The 22,831-nt window shown below is 47.4% G+C and overlaps 1 protein-coding gene across 1 annotated transcript in view; it reads left to right on the top strand.

Annotated features, from left to right (window-relative positions):
- ST7L (suppression of tumorigenicity 7 like) overlaps positions 1–22,831 on the top strand; it is a 427,879-nt gene that overhangs the window by 38,785 nt on the left and 366,263 nt on the right. The window contains exon 2 of the mRNA XM_069633325.1: positions 22,420–22,502. Coding sequence (XP_069489426.1) covers positions 22,420–22,502 — 83 coding nt within the window. The remainder of the gene's footprint in view (positions 1–22,419; positions 22,503–22,831) is intronic.

The following is a 22,831-nucleotide window of genomic DNA, read 5'->3' as shown; positions in this document are numbered from 1 at the left end:
CAAGCTTGGGTTATAAAATCTTTACAGCACAAAAGGGAACCATTCCTATTAGACTGAAATGGTCTGACATGTAAGCGTAAATGAATGCAAATCGTGTAACTTGTAATCACAAAGAAAGCATTGTTCTTAAAAATGACAAAGCTCGCCTTAATGGGCCACTGTGCTTTGCATGCACACTGCCTCGTACCTGATGATCATTGGTAATAGGCTGCTGGAAAATAAATGGAGGTTGCTTTATAATATTGAAGGATTTTGGTCATGTTCCTCTATTGACAACTGTTCTAGAAAAGCTTTGCCGAAACATACTCTAGATAAACGGTGTTCACTCGCCATGAGCACCAACATGAATAAGCGCTGCATTATTTTTGGCAAGCACAAAGTAGTCAAAAAGACCAAAGGGGAAACCGAGAGTCCGGAGAAGAATGAGAAATCCTTTATGTAAATTATATTGGCTGAGCGCAAGCTATGGCAGTAATTGTATCTCTATTGGCCATGACAATAAAGCATAATTGAATTTAGGAGCGAGAAGGAATACGTACATGCTTCTCGGAGATGGGCGAGTTGAGGAGAAGTATTGAGTCCTGCAAGGTGGAGATGAGGTGTTCGGCACAGTACTAGGAGGTGATGCTGGTTCAAGTCCTCTCCTCGAGGTGCTGAGGAGAGACGTTCAACCTATGAGGTGCTGAAGAGCGCGGTTGAACCCGGGTGGCGCTGAGGCATCACTGGGACCATTGTGGTGCTGAAGAGAGCGTTTGAACCCGGGTGGCGCTCGGGCATCACTGGGACCCATGAGGTGCAGAAGAGAGCGTTTGAAGCCAGGTGGCGCTGAGGCATCACTGGGACCCATGAGGTGCTGAGGAGAGCACTTATCGATCCCTTGCTTACACACCATCTCATGCTTTGGACCAGCTGGTACTTTACCCATCTCTCTTCTTGACTTGCACCGTTTTCCGGTTAGTGCATCCTAAGCAGACTAAGAAGGTCCTGCTGCATCTCGGCTCGACTTAATGTACATTAACTTGGACACGTTTTACACTCATTGAGAGTTCCACAGTGATTAGCTGGCGCGGTACAAGGAAACCCAATGATAATTTGAACCATGGAGTTGAATCCTGGGTGATGAAATGTGGTGCAGATGTGAGCACTCAAATCCACAAGGTGCTGGAGAGGGCCCTTGAACCTGCAAACTGCTGAAATGACATTCTGACGAGAGCACTTGAGCTCAGAAGGCATGGAAGGGAGCGCAGGGGCGTGCTGCGAAGACTGATCAATATATTACCTGAAGAGGTGAGGAAAAATATATTAAAATGTCAAGGGATTGATCCGTGAAGAGGACTGGCATGGACTCTGATTAAGATATGGGATCTGGAAATTGGGAAAGTCTTAGGAAGGAGGAAATCCATTTGCAGGGTGAACACAGATCTTGAAACTAGAAAATGTCCTGTCTTGTGGAAAAGAATGGAAAAGGCCAGAAACGTTGTGTTGACAGCTGAGCGATCAAGGAAGGGCCTGTGAAATACCAGAGAAATTTAAAGGGAATGAAATAGTCAAGAAAATGGGAGTAACCTGCGTTGTATGAAATGGGGATAGAGCTGGAAATATGGACTTGAGACCGGACAAGCAAGTAGAAAGGCTGAGCAAGAGAACAGGCCAATGTCATTACAAAGAGACGTATGATTTGGAAACAACGGTTTCCCACGATTGCCCGGCTTTTTGGAAAACACCCAGTAGTTTTCTGGAACTGGTGACTAGTCAAATAAAGGGATGTGCTGAAGCAGCCATTAACTGAGACAACGAAAGAATTACATAGAAACAACATTCTTGCTTTAAGAGGTAGAAGCTACACATAGATTTATTTATTTTGTATTTCAAAAGCGCCAGTAAAAGAAATGGGAGTTTCAAGCCGCCACAAGACAAAATAAAGGGGGGGGGGGAGGAGAAGTGAAGAAAACAATAATGGTCCTACTAGGCCTGTGTCATTTAGATCATGCAAGTGCAGTAACGAGTAGTACAGGGGTGAGGGGGTGGGCGGGTGCAGGATGGGGGATGGGATAATGCTAGGGTGTGAGGGAAGTGCGGGGGAGGGTAAAGGCATAAATGTGCAGGTGGGTGAGGAGAGGGCCGATCTGGTTTATATCACCTGGCTGGGGCCAGAAGGCGTAGCATTATGGGGAAAGAGACCAAGATAAAACTCTTAGATGTAATAGAGAGTTTGCCCCCAATTTTGATTGAATTCTATCAGCCAGGGCTAAAGTGGAAAGGTTGTGAGAACAGCAAGAGTGGTGGAAGGGAGCGAGCCATCATCCAGAGAAATCATTGAGCTGATATAATGAGTCTAATGGAGAATGTCTAAAACTTCCAGTACTTTGTTACCCCGCCGAGATGCTGATGGTGTGGTGCTGAGCATCCTGAAAGGTGCCTAGAGCTGGAGAGGGGCTGTCACAATTATGTTAAAGGAACAAAACTGACCTGTAGCCTGTTGCCTTCTGAAGATATAGAGGGGATCCCTGAATGGGAACAGGAGGTCGTTCCATATGGGGGGGGGGTGTGGGGAAGGGGGGGTAAACCCTGAAAGAAGGGGGGGACCTTGAAGTGAATGTTGGAGTCCGGAATCGAGTCCGCAGTCCTAGCGGTGGCAGACCTGTAGAACTCCTGTCGAATGGCAGCTGAGCAAGGAGTTGAAGGAGAATTCCCATCAGGAGAAATGGTGGCAGTAACGGAGGCCGGTCCGTTAGGAAAGAAGGTAGCGGCAGCGGAAACTGGTAAGCAAAGGAAATTTGGAAATACGCGCAGGAAGTGCAAGGTAGGAAATGCATTAAACGCGCGCTGATGCACCTCGAAGCAAAGCGGAAAGTGAACAGGAACAGAAGCCCGGACGGGGAGCGAGTGGGGGCAGCGGCAAAAGGACCAAAGGAAAATCAGAAAAAGAACAAGAGAGCGCCTTGCTAAGGAGTAGCGACGCAAGGGTTTACCAAAGTGTGCTTCTCAGCGACCGAGAATGAACGCCATCTTTGTTGGGAGACTATATTGCTGCGTGGGACTTTAGTTCTTGTCAAGATTTGGTCGCTATCTTGGCGGAAGTATCGGCGCAAGTGGATAGCTCTCTTCGTCCATTTGTCCCACATCTCCCAGGATCTCTTCAGACAGGGGCAATGACAAGTCTGCTCGAGCACCTAGAGCTTCAAGATTCTAGAGAAGTGCTAAGAACTTGAAAGTAAGTGACCCTGATCAGCACTGAGAATTGTGAAAGACTGAGAGAAGCCAGAGGGAGACTGGCAATATCTAGAGAGACGAGGTAGACAATCTGACTCTCGGAGACAATGCTATCCTACCCATGCCAAAAGAAACCCAATGAAATCCGAGAAGTTGGATCTTCGAAAATAATAGAAAACAACACTTTAAGACAAAGTTAGATGCATATTTTCATTAATCTCGCTTTGTCACAAGGCATCTATTTGGTATGAACTTGTAACGCTCACCGGATTCCCGCAGAGGCGCCGGTCTTGACTGGGCGAATACCATATCTTCAAAGGTGATGTGTAACACACGGTTGGCTCTTTGGGCTGGACCTCTGTGCACTGTATGTCTGACTCGAAGAGTAAGATGTCTGCAGATAGAAAATATGGGATTAATGAACTGGGTTATTGGGTGTCTCCCTCTTCTTCCCTTTCTCTTCTCCTGTAGAACCCCAAAGGTTAACGCTCTCACCTTAGGTAAGTGAACGCCGTGCTCTCCATCTGCCTCGGGGCAGGGTGCCGTAACCAGTTTCTTCACTGGATAAGGGTGCAGGCCTCTTGACTTCAGAGGACTGCTGTCCGTCGTTTACTGCACGAACGGTAAGTTCCGAGCATTTCAAATGTCTTTAAAAGTCTTTTGTAATGATGTCTCTTGTTTTGCAGGGTTCCGGCGATGGCGGATGACGGGCCGAAGTGAGTTGAGGATGGAACCCGTGTGAGGAATAGAAGCGCCTGGAAGCACGTAAGTAAGCGCTTGTTGCCTGCTTCACGATGCGCACTAACTGTCCTTTTATCTTGCAGGTACGAGTTCAGAGCTGCTGGAGGGTGCCGGAATACCCACTGGGTTCGGCGTGGGAAGGAGTAATGGCACGTGAGTATTAAAGTTACCCAATGTCTTTAAACGCACCTTCTTTTGTCTTTCAGATGCGGGATGCAGCGCCGAAGGCCTCCGGAGCGTGCGAAGAGTTGGTAAGCTTTTGTCTTTCAGATACCGGAATGCAGCGCGAGGCGTTGGTGACAGCCAATGGACCAGGTAAGAGATGCGCTGTCACTGAAGACCGTAGTGCTAACCTGTTCTTTCTTGTCTTTATAGGTGTTGCTGAAGACTGGATTCAGGATGGTAAGCCTTTTTCCCTTAGGCCCAGGATCAGATGCAGAAGACACGATGAGCGTTCTGCTGCAGAGGATGCAGAATAACGCAAAGCAAGATTCATCCATCGGGTGTGGTTTAAATAGCCTCCTGTAGTGCTTAGGTGTCTCCTTCCACAGCCTCGCCTAGAAGAAAAAGAGTTCCTGCTTTCCAAAAGAGTTCCAGTGTTCTGAACCTAGGGAGTGGCTCCTGCCCCACCCAACAGGAAAAGTAGTCCCAAACAGAAGAGGATCAGAGGCTCAACTGGCAGGTAAGTAAGCAGCATGGTCTGCTGCAGGTAAGTCCACCCAAGCATTATGAGCCCGGCACTTCCAGCGCTGGGACTGGGCATATTTATGAGCCTGGTGCCACTGGCGCCAGGACAGGGTCCAAAAGGTCCCAATTGGGACTGATTGGCACTCGGAACCTGGGTTATGGGTCTGCTTCCAAGGGAGTTGGGTAAGTCCTGGCCTTTTGGAAGCAGAGATCATGACAGCACCCCCCCTCAAGGCCCTTCCCAAACCGGGTTTCTCCGGGGGTTTGGGCTTGTCAGGAAATGTTCGGTGAAATCTTTTGATTAGACGAGGAGCGTGGACATATTCTGCGGGTTCCCATGATCTTTCTTGGGGGCCGTAGCCTTTCCAGTCAATTAGGTAAAATAGTTTAGATTTGGAGATCTTGGAGTCCAGAATGCTTTTGACTTCAAACTCGAGTTCTCCATCGACTAGGATAGGTTTTGGAGATTTAGTTAGTCGGGTTTGAAGTTGCACGGGTTTTAATAGAGAGACGTGGAAGACCTGATGTATCTTCATGTGAGGGGGCAAGTCCAACTTGACCGCTACTGGGTTTACTATGGTAGTGATGGAATAGGGACCAAGGTACCTTGGGTTGAATGTGCGTGGTCCTTTTTAGAGGTAGATATTTGGTGGATAACCAGACTTGATCTCCTACTTGATATTGGGGGGCTTCCTTCCGATGTTGATCTGCTCCTTTCTTGTATTGTTCCTTAGCCCTTTGAAGGTGAGAAACGGCTTCCTTAAAGGCTTGGGCGATTGTAGAATGCAGGTAGTCTACTGCTGGTGTTCCAAGATCTTGGAGTGGATCCAACTCCGAGGTTCGAGGGTGACTGCCGTATAAAAGAAAAAACGGGGTTTTCCCAGTTCCCGACTGGACAGAGTTATTGTAGGCATATTCGGCTATCCAAAGGATATCTTTCCAGGTTTTTTCAGTTTGTTGCAGCATGCAGCGTAAATACTGTTCCAGAGTTTGATTGGTCCTCTCGGTTTGTCCGTCGGTTTGAGGGTGGTGACTGGTCGATAGTCTCACATCAATTTGAGCCGACCGACAGCAAATTCGCCAAAAATGAGAAATAAATTGACTACCTCGATCCGAAATTAGAACTGAAGGAAAACCGTGCAGTCGGACGATGTTTTTGAGAAATTCTCGGGCCAGAGTTGCTGCTGTTGGCAAGCCTTTGAGTGGAATGAAATGCGCCATCTTGGAGAATAAGTCCACGATTACTAGGATCGTATTGTATCCGGAGCATGGAGGTAGATCGGTGATGAAGTCCATAGAAAGCGTATGCCAAGGGCGAGGTGGGATGTCAATGGGGCGTAAGAGGCCGGCTGGTTTTTCCTTTTGACTCTTGTTTTGGGCGCATACTCCACAGGACATTATAAAGTCTCTGATCTCTTTTTTCCAAGACGGCCACCAGAAGTAGCGCTTGATCTTTTCTGAGGTTTTGGCCATACCGGGATGTCCTTCCATTAAAGAATCGTGATAACAAGAGATTACCTTTTTCTGTAAATCTGTGCTGGGCAGGTATAATCTTTCTTGGAAATACAATAAGTTGTCCTTCACTGCAAAGTCCTTTCCCTGCAGATGCCAATTCTGTATGTCTGCTGGAGTTACAAGTTGCCTGGCTTTATCCTTAACTTCCTCTATGGATTGTGTGGCGATTACACCCAGAATTCTTTGTTCGGGAATGATAGGTACAGGTTTAGGGTTGATCAAGTGTTCTTCCACTCCCATCCGAGAAAGGGCATCAGCTTTACCGTTTTTTGTACCAGGTCGATAGGTAATTATGAAGTCAAACTCGGCAAAGAATAGTGCCCAACGGAGTTGTCTAGAGGATTGGGCTTTTGCGGTTTTCAAATATTGCAGGTTTCGGTGATCCGTAATCACAGTAACGGTGTGTCGGGCCCCCAGAAGATAATGCCGTCAAGCCTTAAAGGCAGACTTGATAGCCAGAAGTTCCTTATCAGTAATCGTGTAATTGATTTCAGGAGGCGAGAATTTGCGGGACCAAAATGCCACGGGATGCAACTGATTGGTTACTGGGTCCTTTTGTGATAGAACTGCCCCCATGGCAAGGCTCGAAGCATCAGTTTCAACGATGTAGGGGAGTTCGGGGCGAGGGTGTTTTAAAATTGGTGCAGGGATAAATTTAGTCTTCAAATTCTGGAAAGCTTGTTCCGCCTCGGTAGACCATTCAAAACGTTTGTTTTTCTTTAACAAGGCGGTGATGGGCTGGACTATTCGGGAGAATTCGGGGATAAACCTGCGGTAAAAGTTAGCGAAGCCTAACATGCTTTGAACACCTTTCACGGAGGATGGTGATGGCCATTTGAGAATTGCATCGACCTTCTTTGAATCCATACGCACTCCGCTAGGTGATAATATGAATCCCAAGAATTCAACTTCAGTTACGTTGAAAACACATTTTTCCAATTTAGCGAAAAGTTTGTGTTGACGCAATCTCTCGAGGACCATTTTCACGTGTTTCCGATGTTCAGATTCCGATGAAGAATAAACGAGGATGTCGTCAATGTAAACAACAACACACACATCTATGAGCTCTCTGAGGACATCGTTCATAAAATATTGAAAGGCGGCCGGGGCATTGCAAAGTCCGAAGGGCATGACCTGATATTCAAATAGCCCATACTTGGTGCGGAAGGCCGTCCTCCATTCATCGCCCTCTTTTACTCGTACCAAGTGGTAGGCTCCTCTAAGATCCAGCTTTGTATATATGCATGCTTTTCTGACTTGGTCCAGGAGTTCAGGGATCAAAGGTAACGGATATCTATTCTTAACGGTGATCTGGTTCAGGGCGCGATAATCTATACAAGTTCTAAGGTCTCCTTCTTTTTTTGGAACGAAGAACAAAGCTGAAGAAGCAGTGGACTTGGAAGGACGAATAAACCCATTCGCTAGGTATTGATCCAGGTATTGTCGGAGGTGAAGGTTCTCAGGCTCGGTGAGGGCATAAATTCTACTACAAGGAGTAGATGATCCAGGTATCAGGTCTATCTGGCAGTCATAAGACCTATGAGGAGGTAGAGAGTTAGCCTGATCCTTCCGAAAAACATCTTGGAATTCTAGGTAATCGGGAGGTAACTGGGGAGTCTCCGAAGAAATTGCTGCCAGTGCAATACCAGGTGGAGGGTGACAAGTAGAGACACATTCTGGAAACTGAACCGTTCTTGCTCGCCAATCGATCTGAGGATTGTGTTTCTCTAACCAAGGTATTCCTAGAATAATCTGGAACTGAGGGGCCTTGATCACATCGAACACGATCTTCTCATGGTGTCCATCTTGACTTACTAGCGTCACTTTTTGAGTGGTATGCGTTACTGGTCCGGAGGCTATCTCCGTACCATCCACCGTAGTAATGACGTCCTTTACAGCCTTGGGACAAAGAGTTAGATTCATCCTCAAAACCATTTCATGATCCACATAATTGCCGATGGCACCGCTGTCGACGTAAGCTTCAATCGCATGTAATCGATCCGGATGATCAGGGCTAATGAGGACCATAGGTATCACGAAATGCGAGGTCACGGAACTGGTTTTAACGCTCGGCAAGAGGACCTCTATTCTTGTCGGGCGAGGTCGTTTCCCTGCTCAAAGTTTGTGACCTTGGTAACTGCAGCTCCTATTGCCTTCTTGGCTGGTTTCACCGGACAGTCTCGAAGAAAGTGCCCTGAGTTTCCGCAATAGAGGCATAATTGCTACTGTTTTCTCCTTTCCCGCTCCTTTTGTGTTAGTGGTCCTTTCAGGCCCCCTATTTGCATGGGTTCCCCGGAGTCTACTCCTTTGGAATGAGTTGTTGATTTTTTAAAATACTCGAGCATCAAACTTGGAACGATCGGCCTTCCTGTTCTGCAGTCTGTGATCTATTTGAACGACTAAGTCTATATAGTCCGAACAGTCTTGCGGGGAATTCACTACTTGGGCTAACACATCTTTGAGCTCTCCACGTAGACCTCTATAAAACAGCGTAATCCTTTTGTCCTCAGGCCATTGAGTTTCCACTATCAGTCTGTTGAAAGACGCAATATAAACCAAAAGGTCTTGATTACCCGGTCGCAACGAAAGAAGCTCATTGTCCAAGGCCTGCCCCTGTGAATGTCTTGCGAACAGTTTTTCCATACTGAGCTGAAAAGCTTGAAAATCATGGAGAACCGGATCATCTTGATTAACTAGAGGGATCGACCAGTCTGCCGCATTGCCACTAAGGTACGAAAGCACGAAAGCTATTTTAGCTTGATCAGTTGGAAAGGCTGCTGGCCGGCATAAGAAATGCAACCGGCACTGATTAATAAATACTGCAAACCTCTTTGGGTCACCAGAAAATCGTTCGGGCGGAGCCAGAGGTACATTCCCAGGTAGGTTGATCTGCACTGGATTCATAGAGGATGTTGAAGGAAGATTTGCCCCTGATGCGGGTAATGGGGTCTGTCCGGCTTGTGACTGTAGCAATTGTCTAGCGAGATTGTCTGTTCGCTCCTTGGAAATAATCAGTTGCCTTCTTAGAGCGTTCGTTTCCTGACGGGCTGCATGCACTTCTGCTCTTAGTTCCCCAAGTAACTGGGCTAGCTGGTCGGTATCCGAGGTTTCCATAGAGCCTGGGCGGGAGTTTTGCGGTAGGCTTTGCGTTCTGTAGCGCTCACCTGATTCCCGCAGAGGCGCCGGTCTTGACTGGGCGAATACCGTATCTTCAAAGGTGATGTGTAACACACCGTTGGCTCTTTGGGCTGGACCTCTGTGCACTGTATGTCTGACTCAAAGAGTAAGATGTCTGCAGATAGAAAATATGGGATTAATGAACTGGGTTATTGGGTGTTTCTCTCTTCTTCCCTTTCTCTTCTCCTGTAGAACCCCAAAGGTTAACGCTCTCACCTTAGGTAAGTGAACGCCGTGCTCTCCATCTGCCTCGGGGCAGGGTGCCGTAACCAGTTTCTTCACTGGATAAGGGTGCAGGCCTCTTGACTTCAGAGGACTGCTGTCCGTCGTTTACTGCACGAACGGTATGTTCCGAGCATTTCAAATGTCTTTAAAAGTCTTTTGTAATGATGTCTCTTGTTTTGCAGGGTTCCGGCGATGGCGGATGACGGGCCGAAGTGAGTTGAGGATGGAACCCATGTGAGGAATAGAAGCGCCTGGAAGCACGTAAGTAAGCGCTTGTTGCCTGCTTCACGATGCGCACTAACTGTCCTTTTATCTTGCAGGTACAAGTTCGGAGCTGCTGGAGGGTGCCGGAATACCCACTGGGTTCGGCGTGGGAAGGAGTAATGGCACGTGAGTATTAAAGTTACCCAATGTCTTTAAACGCACCTTCTTTTGTCTTTCAGATGCGGGATGCAGCGCCGAAGGCCTCCGGAGCGTGCGAAGAGTTGGTAAGCTTTTGTCTTTCAGATGCCGGAATGCAGTGCGAAGACCTCCGGAGCACGCGAAGAGTAGGTAAGCCTTTGTCTTTCAGATGCCGGAATGCAGCGCGAGGCGTTGGTGACAGCCAATGGACCAGGTAAGAGATGCGCTGTCACTGAAGACCGTAGTGCTAACCTGTTCTTTCTTGTCTTTATAGGTGTTGCTGAAGACTGGATTCAGGATGGTAAGCCTTTTTCCATTAGGCCCAGGATCAGATGCAGAAGACATGATGAGCGTTCTGCTGCAGAGGATGCAGAATAACGCAAAGCAAGATTCATCCATCGGGTGTGGTTTAAATAGCCTCCTGTAGTGCTTAGGTGTCTCCTTCCACAGCCTCGCCTAGAAGAAAAAGAGTTCCTGCTTTCCAGAAGAGTTCCAGTGTTCTGAACCTAGGGAGTGGCTCCTGCCCCACCCAACATGAAAAGTAGTCCCAAACAGAAGAGGATCAGAGGCTCAACTGGCAGGTAAGTAAGCAGCATGGTCTGCTGCAGGTAAGTCCACCCAAGCATTATGAGCCCGGTGCTTCCAGCGCTGGGACTGGGCATATTTATGAGCCTGGTGCCACTGGCGCCAGGACAGGGTCCAAAAGGTCCCAATTGGGGACTGATTGGCACTCGGAACCTGGGTTATGGGTCTGCTTCCAAGGGAGTTGGGTAAGTCCTGGCCTTTTGGAAGCAGAGATCATGACAGAACTGCTGTAACTTGTTTACTGTTGACAACACGACATCCAAAGACATATTAAGTTACTCATGAAAAGTAAATCCCACAGAGGTTGAAAATAGCAATGTTAAGATTGTTTGAAGCACTTAGTCTAATGAAAGTTCCTCACACTACAAATGAAATCTTAACTCTCACCACACAATTATAACCAGCAACGTTTCTCACCCTATTCTCCCTTTTGAAGCCGCGAGGTGCAGTTGAGTACCTACTAGAAATCATAACGATTAAGTCACAACACTTGCCTTTTGTACTGTGCAGCTTTCACCAGTTCTATGGTTAAAATGAGTTTTCAAAGTGGCACTGTTTTAATTTGCAGTGTGTGGGACTTTCTTTAGGCATAGGGCCCCATTGCAAGTTTGGTGGTATTTTAGCTGTAAATCTGCTGAAATACGACCAAACGGATTTACCATTACCACCACTAGGCTTGCTGGATTACAAGTCCTGGTAGGAGGTCTACTCCCCATTTATTGAAGTCCATAGAACTGCATGGAGATTTCGGGGGGATTGCTGCCGGTAGTTATTATTTCAATTTGGTTGTTTTTTGGCAGAAAGGTGGAAGACTTACCTCCATCATTCTGCTGGAGGTTTTTCCTCCTCTTTGCCTCCAAACCCATAGTTTGGCGGCGCGGTAATGCAGTGGTAACTCGGTTATCACTGGATGACCACTGTTTTTGGCTATACTGCCAAATTCGTAATGAGGCCCATAGTGTGTTTGGCTGTGGAATATAGGCTCAGGTATGATCTTAAACAAAGTGTTGGAACTACCATTCATTGGTACATAGAGGTCGTTATTGACCTCCTCTTGGCCAATCCGAATGTGTAGCTACTGGTATTGTGCACGCTGAACATTCCATCTTCAAAAGGAGACAGGGAAACAACAATTTGATTTCTAGGCAATATTTCTTTCAACAAGACACTTGCTTGCAGAGAGGAGTTTTTTGTATGCTGCTGCAACACCCCATTTAAAACATGCAATAGCTACAACAGAGGAAATTACTTTCTCTTTCTTAAAGAGAAACCATGACACCAAATGCATGCTCATGTTAAACCTGTTTCAGTTCAACCATGTTCGCGCTTAAAATACTTAATTTACGAGGATACCCATGTTATTTCAATTCTACAAAATAAAACCACATTCCATTTACTAACTCAGTTGCCCATTTACTTTACCCATTATAAAGTAATTTTTACTTCACCTCCAAAACATGTATTGCTACTACCATTATGCGCTAATAGCCTTATAGACCTCGTAAGGGCTTATTATTGCTTGCGATAATGACCCTTGACTGACCTATAGCCTTCGACTTCGCATCGGGCCGTAACTTGGTGGCAGGTCATTATACCTTGATAATGACCCCTCTCTCGTTCTAAAAGGCTATAATAATGCATTGGCATTGGATGCGCATGTTTGAATCAAAGGTTCTCAAGTGTGATTGCATTGAAGGGCAGTTGCCTGATGGGGTTTGTAGAATGAGTGTGGATGGACACCCGTGAAGAACTGCTCGCAATTCTTGACTCTAACTCTCCGGCTGTTCTCATTCTCCTTGACCTCACGTCTGCCTTTGACTTGGTCAATCACTCTCTCAGGCCTCCAGATAAGGTGCGTACTAGGTGTTTTTACGCATGAAAATCTTGTAAATACGACAGCTTTATTATTTTCCTGTGTACATTTACATACAAGTTGTGAGCAGAAGGCAGTGAAAAGGTCAGGTTACTTGACAGAAGCCAGAACGCTTTCAACATTTAAATATATACAGGAGAGATCAAATGGCCAAACATTAGAGAAATAAGGAAAGTTGTATTCCGTCACAATGCAGAAGGCTGCCACATAGCAATGATTTCCATACGTCGGCTGGATGTGGCATACATTTTACTCTCTTGCGAAGGAGAAAAGTCATTTTTACTCTCTTGAAATCACATTTACGCTCAAAGTTTAAAAATAGGGAGTAAAATACTCCCACCTCAAAATCTTATCTGGAGCACTGCCTCTATCCTCCTAAAGCGGCTCCAAGATACTCTTGATATCTCGGACCAGGCACTGGATTGCTTGACCTCCTTCCTCAATGACTGGCCCCCCTCCCTCCAGGTGCTCCTGGGTTCCTTCTCCACCACCACCACTCTCTCTATATGTGGTGTTCGCCATGGCTCTATCCTCTCGCCTTGGCTTTTCAACATCTACCTTGCACCTTTTGCTCACCTGATCGCTGCCTTCTCTCCTCATTTCCAGTGTTAAACAGACGACACAACTCTTCTTCAAGCTCTCCTCCTCTTCCCCCCTCCTCTCTCATCCTGGAATGCCTGTCTACTATTCAGTCTTTGAGCACCTCCAATGATCTCTGTTTTAAGGCCAGTAAGACCGAGACTCTTCCCATCGGGACACCTGTTCTCTATTTCCCTCCTCTACTCTGGGCACCCTCTATGGCCTCTCCTCCCTCTCCTTCCACTGAAGCCAGACACCGTGGGGTCATCTTCGACTCCCCTCTCTCTCTCCTTTATTCCTCACATCTTGGACCGTGCCAAGAAGGCCAACTTTCAACTTCACCTCCTTAAGGCATTCTCCCTTTCCTCATCTTCCCCCAGAAGCTCAATGTCTCTAGAGCTCTTGTCCTCTCCAGGGTGGATTACTGCAACAGCTTCTTCCTCAACCTTCCTGTTTCTTCCTTCCACCCTTTCCAATAATCCAGAATAGGTCTGCAGTACTTATTTTTGGCCTGAAGCCCAGGGACCGTATCTCGCCAGTCCTAAAATCTCTCCACTGGCTCCAGGTTACTGCAAGGATCAAATTCTAGACCCTCTGCATCATCCACAAGGCTGTATAGGCCCTGGGACCATGTTACCCGCAGCTCTCCCTCACTAAATACTCTTCTTCCAGATTCCTTCGATCTTCTGGCTCCAACTCTCTGAACAAATGCTTCTCCAAGCAGAGAGCTGGGTGCAATCTCTCTCCTCAGCTGACTTTCTCCTCTGGAACAGTCTCTCTCTCTCTCTCTCTCTCTCTCTTTCCTCCCCCCTCCCCCCCCATCTTGAACTGGTCCACCTCAGGTTCTGCAGCCAACTCAGGACTTTTCTCTTCTTCTCCTTCTTTCCCTCTCTCCCTCCCATGCTAACCATCCCCCAGTCGCTGAGATTGGCGGCCTGGTCCCTCAAGAGTCGCTTAGGGTCCTGGGCAGATGACCAAGACCCTAATCGCCTCCAGCACCCACCAACCCACCTGCACTGTCCTCTGGGCCCACACCCACCTGTCGGAGGGTTTGTCCCAGCCCTGCATTTAACTGTTGGGTAGTTGACATCCCTCTTTGCTTGGGACATCTCCGCCCATGCACTTACCCATTGCATCCCCATATGCACCCCAACCCCACCGGACCCTATAGCACTTACAACCCCTCCCTATAAAGATAGGACGGGGGTGTCTGTACTTCCACTCTCTATATGGTAGAGGAGAGGCACAGAGGATCCCAGCCAAGATTCTCTATTATTGGTATTGTGGTTGAGCAATCGAGGTCTAGCTTCTCGGGAGGTGATGCAGGCTGGTTCTTAAGTACAGTGTAGTTCCCACGCACCCACAAAGGAAAGTCCGCACAATGTATCGGTTAAAATGCAGTCTTTATATAATTAGTATTCAAAGGTATATACAATATCACGATAACTCACTTTGTGCTGCGAAAAATCAACAATGGTAAATATATACAGTTCTAAAGTGGTACCATGACGATTATTAGATCTCATTAAAGTGCATCAACTATACGGTCATAATGTCATACAGATCAATAAAGGGGAAACCAGCAGCAGAGAGAGGAAGGAAAGCAAGATGGTTGAACAATTGGCAGAATACTGGTCACTACCGTTAAACGCAGCTCTGTGTGGAGACCCCCCCCCCCACCTTGGCAACCTGTAGGATAAAGATACAAGCCCAGTCCATATATTGTTCACACCAGACTTCCCAATAGTTCTGCAACCCCAAAGTACCTGGCGTTGTAGCGTTCCTTGGTGGGGAATCGAAGGCCCTTCTTGAGTGCCCTCCCTTTAAGGCAGGAGTCACGGGTCATCGAACGTCCGACGGAGAACAGGGTGAGCTACGACGGTGAAGTGGAAACTTCGTTCCTAGCGGTGCTCGTTGACGGGGAAGCATAAACGTCCTGCAAGGAAGAGGCGTGCGGGGCACCTCAGTGTCTATAGTTCTGGACCGCAAAGAGTTTGAAGAACTATGGCCCAGCAAGGGCGTCGAGTCCTCGGTGTCTCTGTGGTCTTTGGGTGGCGGGAAACCCACCGGCGGATGCTCCTCAGCGCGTCGACGGTCAGGCCTTTTCCAGCAGTATACAGCGGGGACGATGCGGACCAGAGCGTCCTTGGATTAGAAAGTTCTTAGGCAAACGTGAGCACGGCGGCTCCAGTGGCGGTCGTCGATCGTGGCGGACAACAGTCTGGGCGCTTCTTTGTGATTCCGCAGTGGTCCCCGTCTCGGGTCGGCAGCCTGTCAAAGGTCTGTCTACCAGGGAGCTTTGGCAAAGATCAGCTGGTGCACGATGGTCCCTCGTAGCTCGCGAAGAGGGCGCCTTACCAGGTCCTCTCTGGGGCAGTCCTTGGAGGTACAGCAGCTTTCAGATTGTGAAGGAGAGCAACAGCAATTCTTCTCGTCTAGCAGGGCTTCAAGGTCAAGCTTCAGTTACTCCAGTTATTCGTCGTACTGGACTTCAGCTTCTGAACACGATTCCTAGCAGTGAGAGGTCCCCAGATATACTGTTGATCTCCCATTCATTCCGCTGAGTCACACACGAGCATCCAATCACGACTAAGGGCATTCAGGCAGTCAGCCAATCGGGCACACAGTGTATTCAGGCAATTCACTTCTCTCCAGACACTCGGAACAAATTATGTGTATTGGGACAAGTACCGAGCCATTCAAAACTCCATACTGCATTCATACCGGTTTCGGGCAGGGCTGTCGCATTCATTTTGTCAACCACCAGATACTAGACACCCACAACACAGAATGCGTATTCGTCACACTCTATTCACCCCAGGTCCCACCCACAGACGTAACCACAACATATGGTTGTTGAGAAGGCTCCAGCCAGTCTGGTAGGCACTGCCCCACATTATCATATATGGAACTTCCACCCAACAGCCATTCAGGGGGAAGTGACAGAGGCAGGGCTTCCCGGGACTTCCAGAAGATCAAGGTAACGTGATGGAAGGCAAGAGGCTACGGGGGCCATTTTGTCTCCATCAGGAATCTACCGATTCCAATGACAGGGCATCCCAAAATGGAGGACGCTCACTCGCTCAGGGCACCAGTCATTTCAGCACGGAGTACCTTGCTCTGTGGGTCACACACAGGTGCCAAAAAACATACACTAGGGGCACAGGCTTGCACCCCTACCCATGGGTGCCATAAGGGTATCCCGTGGGGTCTGTTCACCAAACCAAAAGAGAGCTGCACCGCCAGGAGTCCCACATGAACTCCTGCGCGGAAAACACGACAGAACACACGATAAAAAGCAGTAAAGGACAGGGATACGGAGGCCCTGTCCCTCCGATGCATTTCCAGCATCACACACCCCTCATCCCCCTTCTTTTTCACTGCAATTGCACGTTCTAAATGTCACAAGGCCTAGTAGGACCGCTTTTAGTTTCATTATTTATTAATTGCCAATTCCATTTTTATTTATTTTTTTGTTCCTTTGCCACCTTCCCATTTTACCTTGTGGCACTTTGAAACACTGTTCCTGTTGTACAAGCACCTTTTTATTAATATATCCAATAAAGTAAATGTCAAAGTTTGTAGAAGGCAATGGAGCGAATAGGATGACTATATAATCGCCTTGTGGACTTCCTACTCTCGGAATCCAACTAAACTAGATCTGGAAATCCATTCCCAGCAGCAGCCTCTTACATTTATATGCAAGAAGAAAGGCGGTTGAGGGGCTCCAGCCAACATCAGATTAGGGTTAAGATGTCTGCAATGGAACTCAGGAAAACATCCATCTCTGTTTTTAAATTGAGAGATGCCTCAGGTTAAGACAGTGAGAAAAGAGGAGGAGATTGACTTTTTTTTATATTTAAAACCCATTTTGTGGTCTGGTTTTCCCTTATGTTCCTAAAACATTGTATTCGTTGTCTAATTAATTTAATTTAGGTTTTGCGTGTTCGGGAAGCAGTGCTAAGGTATTTAGCTGGTAATGTACTGCTTAGCTCTTTTTTGGCTTTCAGTGGTGTGTTCGCATTGTAATGTTTTACGGGGACTCTGTGAACCGCATGAGTGAGCCCTACAGGGATTGGAAGCAGTAGCACTCATGCAGGTGGCTCACCTGTCACAGCAAGGAGTTTAACCCATTGCTTGATGTGACTTGAAGACGAAGCATCTCCTCCCATTCAACCCCAGAATCCCCCCGCCCTCAATTCTACACTTCCGGAAGGAGCTCAAGGCACCCCTCTCCAAGGAATGACTCCTCCCTAACGCCTCGGTCCGAACATCCTGCACTCCCCACCTAGCCTAAGATCTGCTGCACCATGTTGCTGTGTCGATCCGTTGCTGCCAAATTGCCCGTTCGCAACCTCCCCTGTTGGCTCCCTGGATCTCTGCTTCTCTCCCCATGTCCTTCCCCCGTGACGTGTAAGGCGCTCCATTGCTTCCCGGACCTAGGTATGTGCTCAGTATATACCCCAAGAATAATAATAATAATACTACTAATGAGCAGGGGTGTTGTGTCCAGTAGCGCACCCGTAAAATGCCATGGCAAGCTGGGGCCATCCTATGAGCTGTTCACGCACAGAACCACTCTGTTGCATTCAGTGGAGCACCTTTCTAGTTGATCATTTTACCCCCGGCCATAAGGTAGGAAGTTCCATGCAGCTAGCGATGCCCCCTGGACCCTAGTGAAGGTCGTCTTTCAATACAATAACTGTGTGTAATCTGTCCAGCTTGTTCATGAATACTCTGCATTAACTTGTTTCTAAGCATTTATGTGTTTTCAGATTTATGGGACTAGGGCAAGGTGCAATATAGTGATTTTGACCTTGATCACATGAGCTGGGAAGGTCAACCATGAGACCCCTGCTCCCCTAGCTCCCGACACACCTTTGAGTCTGTGTGCACACACTATTTACCGGTGAAGGAAGAGTATGTCACGCATTCCCTGGAAACCGTCTCTTTTTCATTTAAGATGTAACTCCCAGGTTATTGCATGTTCCTGTGAGCTGATGTGTTTATGTTCCACTGACAGCCTGGTGTGTGAGGCACAGCATGTCCCCTTGTTCTGATATACGGCCCCCGTCATCCCGTTCTGCCTGTGGAATCCAAACGGGGGGCATTTTAAAGTGCGCCTGCAGAGTTCTATTTTAAACCAGACTGGAAGGGATACACAGACCTGGAGGTAGAAGTGCGATTGCGCGTTAGCTTTCTGTTTACCAGAGCTTCTGCTTAAACAGGGCGTGTACCCCGGCCGCAACTAGAGGAATCCAGTAGTACTGAACTTGAGCTGTTTATCTCTGAAACAGGTTGCATACCCCTGATATGGGGAAGGAGGCTAGTGGGAGTATGAGCAACACGGATGATGTAAAGGGTTGTAGAGAGAGCAGGGACAAGTGTTTAACCCATGTAGGATGGGTGGCAGACCATGGCACGAGAGTTGGTGCACGCCACCAAGATGGCACTGGGTGAGGGGTGGTGTGTGTTTGATGAAACGGAAAGAGGCTGCAAGAGACCCATGAGGAGAGCTGGATGCGTGGGTGCACTCAGAGTGGTGATGAGTGGCAGCTAATGGCTGCAGTCAGGGGAGTGGTGGTGGTAGTGGTAGATCTACAACCAGTTCAACAAATATAATTTGCTTCACTCGAATTATCTTGCTCGCTGCTTGGTGAGCAAATGCAGAGTTCAGTGTTCTCTTATACCACTGGAAAAGTTGGCATCTAGTGAAAAGGTTTCATGTTGAAAATACCCTCTGCAGTGAAAGTCACTGGGCAGAAAGTAGTCAAAAAATGCATCTGACAAGCAGCTAAAAATGCAGTGCTGTAATGGTTAGGGTCAGAGTTTGTGAGGCGAATTTGCCTGGTTTGGGGTTCGGCTAGGTGTTGGCTTAAGGCTAATGGTTAGAGTTTGGGGGGAGGAGGGGTCAGGGTGGTTGTCGAGGGGTTGCTTTTGGAGTGTGGAAGATTAAGGGTCCGGGTACGTTTTAGGGTGTGGGTTATGGTAATGCTCAGGTTAACAGTGTATGGGTTTAGTTTGTAGTTAAAGGAGAAGCAGAGATTGTGGAGGGCTGCTCATTTCTGGGGAAGACGGGCGTTTGCATAAACCTAGGGGTTAGGGTAGAGTACGTTAGTTTGGTAAGAATATGGTTTGCGTTAGAACAAGGGTTTAGCTTAAGGTAAGAGCTATAGAATTTGTGCAGAGCTGCCTACAGGGTTGTATTGGAAGTTACTGATCATTTTCTATTGTTTTTTTTATATATATTAAGTTTTTAATATCAAGTTACTTGCAAATAAAGTGCTTTAGAGGGCTGAGGGGTTAGAGTTGGAACATTTAATAAGGGTTGTAGTTACAATTATGGTAAGGGTTTGTGCGATTGTGATTAACTAGTTATTGCCTTTTCATTAGGGATTTGGGTCATTGTTAGGGTTATAGCCTTGCACTAGTGTGGGTTTAGAAATTGTCTTTTTTGGCCACCTAGCCCTGGTAACGTTTTAGACTTTTTTTAATTGTTTGACTAGAATGACTACATTTTGAAAACTACTTTTTCCTAGCTATTTTTCCTAGCTACTTTTTTCATGGGACTACATTTTCCTAGCGACATTTTCACACAGAATCAAACAGTTCCATTGTTATTTATTTGTCAAAGTTCTTAAACTATTCTGAACTCTAGTCCAGTGGAAAAGATATGTTACAACCTGGTGGAAAAGGATGCCAGGAGAGTCCCAAGACTTGTGAATGTGATGCAAGGTGAAAAAGGTACCAGTGGAATGTAAAAGCTTTTCAATGTGAGAGCTGGTGGTAAGGGTGTTGCGGGCATCTAGAGACTAGTGCAGGTAAAGGTTGGTGAAAAGGACATCAGGGAGACCCCTGGGTAGGAGGAACCGTGAAACCTGGCGAGAGGAGTGCCAGGAGAAATCTGAGACTGGTCAAAGAAGAAACCCAGTGAAAAGACTGCCAGAAAACCGTGTGGTGTTATTTATTTATTAGTTGTGCATTTGTGATGCACTTATATGGCGCCCACAGGGCAAACGGGGAGGGTACATGGGAACAGAAGGTAAAACTGATGAACAAGAAAAAGGTGGTCCTACTAGGCCTTGTGAGCATTCGGAGCAGGCAATTGCAGCGAGAGAGGGGGGACGAGGGAAGGGTTTAAGTGCTCGTAGTTCCACAGAGGGGAAGTGCCAGGGAGTCATTTGCAGGCACCAGGTAAGTGCTTGGCAGAGATCACTTGGTAAGAGTGGTGCCCTGTCAATACAATAAGTGCAGGCCTGTGAGACAACACAGGCCAGTGGGTGCCCAAGGCAAGTGCTGGGAGCAGGCAGAGGCTGAAGGCGATTGGGGGGGAGGCCAGGACCCAGAAGGACACATGAAGGCCCTGGTCACCAATCTCAGCGACTGTGGGGTTTAGCAAGGGAGGGAGAGGGGGAAGGAGGAGGTCAAAAGGAAATCCTTGAGAAGCTTCTGGAATTTGTGGAGATCTGGCTCAAGACGGAGAGGAAGGGGGAGGCTGCTCCAGAGGAGGGAGCAAGCCAAAGAAATAGATTGGCCACCAGCTTGGTGCTTAGAAAAACGGTTGACACGCAGAGTTGGAGCCGGAGGAGCGCAAAGATCTGGAAGGAGAGTATTTGGTGAGAGCCAGTTGGGAATAGAGTGGTCCCCGGCCCCAGATAGCCTTGTGGATGATGAAAAGGGGTTTGAATTTGATCCTTACAGCAACCGGGAGCCAGTGGAGAGATTATCGTGCTGGAGAGAAGTCCCTGGTCTTAAGTCTCTAAACCGTGTAATCTGGATAAGATGGAGGGGGCGGAGAGAGGAAGAGGGTAGATCAAGGAAGTGCTGTTGCAACAGTCCAGCCTAGAGTGTACCGGAGCTCAAAAGACATTGAGCTTCTGGGCAAAAGAGGAAAGGAAGGATAGCTTTGAGGAGGTGGAGTTGAAAATAGGCCTTCTTGGCAAGGGCCAGGATGTGAGGGAGGAAAAAGAGAGAAGTCGAAGATGACTCCCAGGCTTTCTGGCTTCAGATGGAGAAAGGGGAGAGCCCTTAACGAAGTAAAAGGGGTATCGCCTTCTTCCTGGGTACTGCTTGACGAGGACTACGTTGAGCTCCTGACCATAAAACAGTTATTTCCATCCCTCCAGTTGTTAATAATTGCAAGTGCGGCATGCCGGTTATTGGATGGTAATGGTCTTCGACACAAGTAGTTAATGGGCCTGAGCAAAGTGGGGACCTTAACGAGGGCAGCAGGTGTTCCCACCAGGGAATGCTCCAAGAAGGGTGGCATCAGTGAGGGTGGAATAATGTGTGTGATGCATGGAAATATTGAAACCTTTGGGGAGGAGACGTGAATCAGTCATGTGTTGCCCCCTGTCTCTGCAGTGTGTGATGGGACTGCCCATTCGAAAGTCACTTCCCCAGGGCATATGTGGACTCTGGGCACAGGCATGACCGTTTGAGCTTTTAGTCTTCGTTTTTTTTGTAAGAAAAAAGAGCAGACTGATGTCATGGTGAAAAATTAGCGGAGCATGTGCCTTAAAAACACATTGGTCGGTTGTGCTCTTCAAAACAACATGTCATTCATGTGTTTTTCAGTGATTAGGGGAGTAGATGCGGGGGTAGACTTGTTTACAGGGCACGTAGATCTCGTGAGCATGTTGCCTTTTGCACAAGTACATTTTTTTAAGAGAAATTGCATTCCTTATTAATGCCGCATTGTGGAGCACTGGTGGCAATTCAGAAGTTCTGCACAGTGCCATCATACCATAAACCTGTGCTTTATCCAGTTTTTAAAAGTTTCAAAACATTTGCACTTTCTAATTAACATCTTTAAATTACGGGAGGGCCTACTTGAATTATTTCCCCCTCGTCCTCTCTGGCCAAAAGCTGGGAGGGGGCAAATCTCAGTCACTGCATCCCCCCCCCCCCCCTTTCTCCACCCGTTTCTCTACGTCTCTCTCAGTTGCTAATGTTCATTGCGGTGTAAGCATTTTCATTGGGTAAGAGGTGGTCCATAATGAGAATTAAAAACCCAATTTGTTTTGTTACGGCAAAGTACTGTGTGCATTTTCCTTGTGAATGTCTATATTTAGCGACACCCTCAAAAAAGTCCAGAAGCACCTGTTATTGAAATGTGCTGCTTATAGGTTCTTTCTCTCGCCTGCTCTTATTCTTTTTCTCTCTCCCTCTTTCGCCCTCTCTCCCGCTCACCCCTCCCTCTTTCGCCCTTTCCCCCAACCGTGACATCGCTGCCAGCGTGTTAATGAGAGCACCTTCTTGCCTACAGTTAATTCATATCCAATGCTGGGTCGTTCTCAGCCAAGACATGGCAACTTATCATTTGAATCTTTGCTCGACTCTAGATGTAAGGTTACGGAGCAGGATGTGGTGTTAGGATGAGAATGTGCAAGTAAGCCCATGTCTTTGCTTTCTCGCCGCAGTGACTGCGTTCCTGAACACGCTGACCCCGAAGTTCTACGTCGCCCTCACGGGGACGTCATCTCTCATATCCGGACTCATATTGGTGAGTACTTTTGGCATCTCATTTTCTGGTGGATTACCCCCTATGCCTTTTCACATTCAAAACTGCTTCCGTGGAGGTTGGCATAGGTTATATTGGGTGAGCAGAAAGGCTATTTATGCGGCGTCCTATCATTTTATTAGCGTTTGCCGTCGAAAGGACACTTAAAGGTAGTTAACATATTGTACGATACGATTGGGGAAAGGCTTTCACGTAGCCCAATGAAAAGTATCATAATGTCCACCATAATGTCCACAAAACTATGGGTCCCCCCCTTCTTCACATGTTGAAAAACTTTATTTTTATAGATGCGGGTAGTAGTTACGTACCTA

The sequence above is a fragment of the Ambystoma mexicanum genome, chromosome 13 (genome assembly GCF_040938575.1).
Source record: "Ambystoma mexicanum isolate Mex_15411 chromosome 13, UKY_AmexF1_1, whole genome shotgun sequence".
NCBI lineage: Eukaryota > Metazoa > Chordata > Amphibia > Caudata > Ambystomatidae > Ambystoma > Ambystoma mexicanum.
The sequence above is the reverse complement of the archived record's forward strand: the minus strand, read 5'-3'. Positions and strand labels throughout refer to the sequence as shown.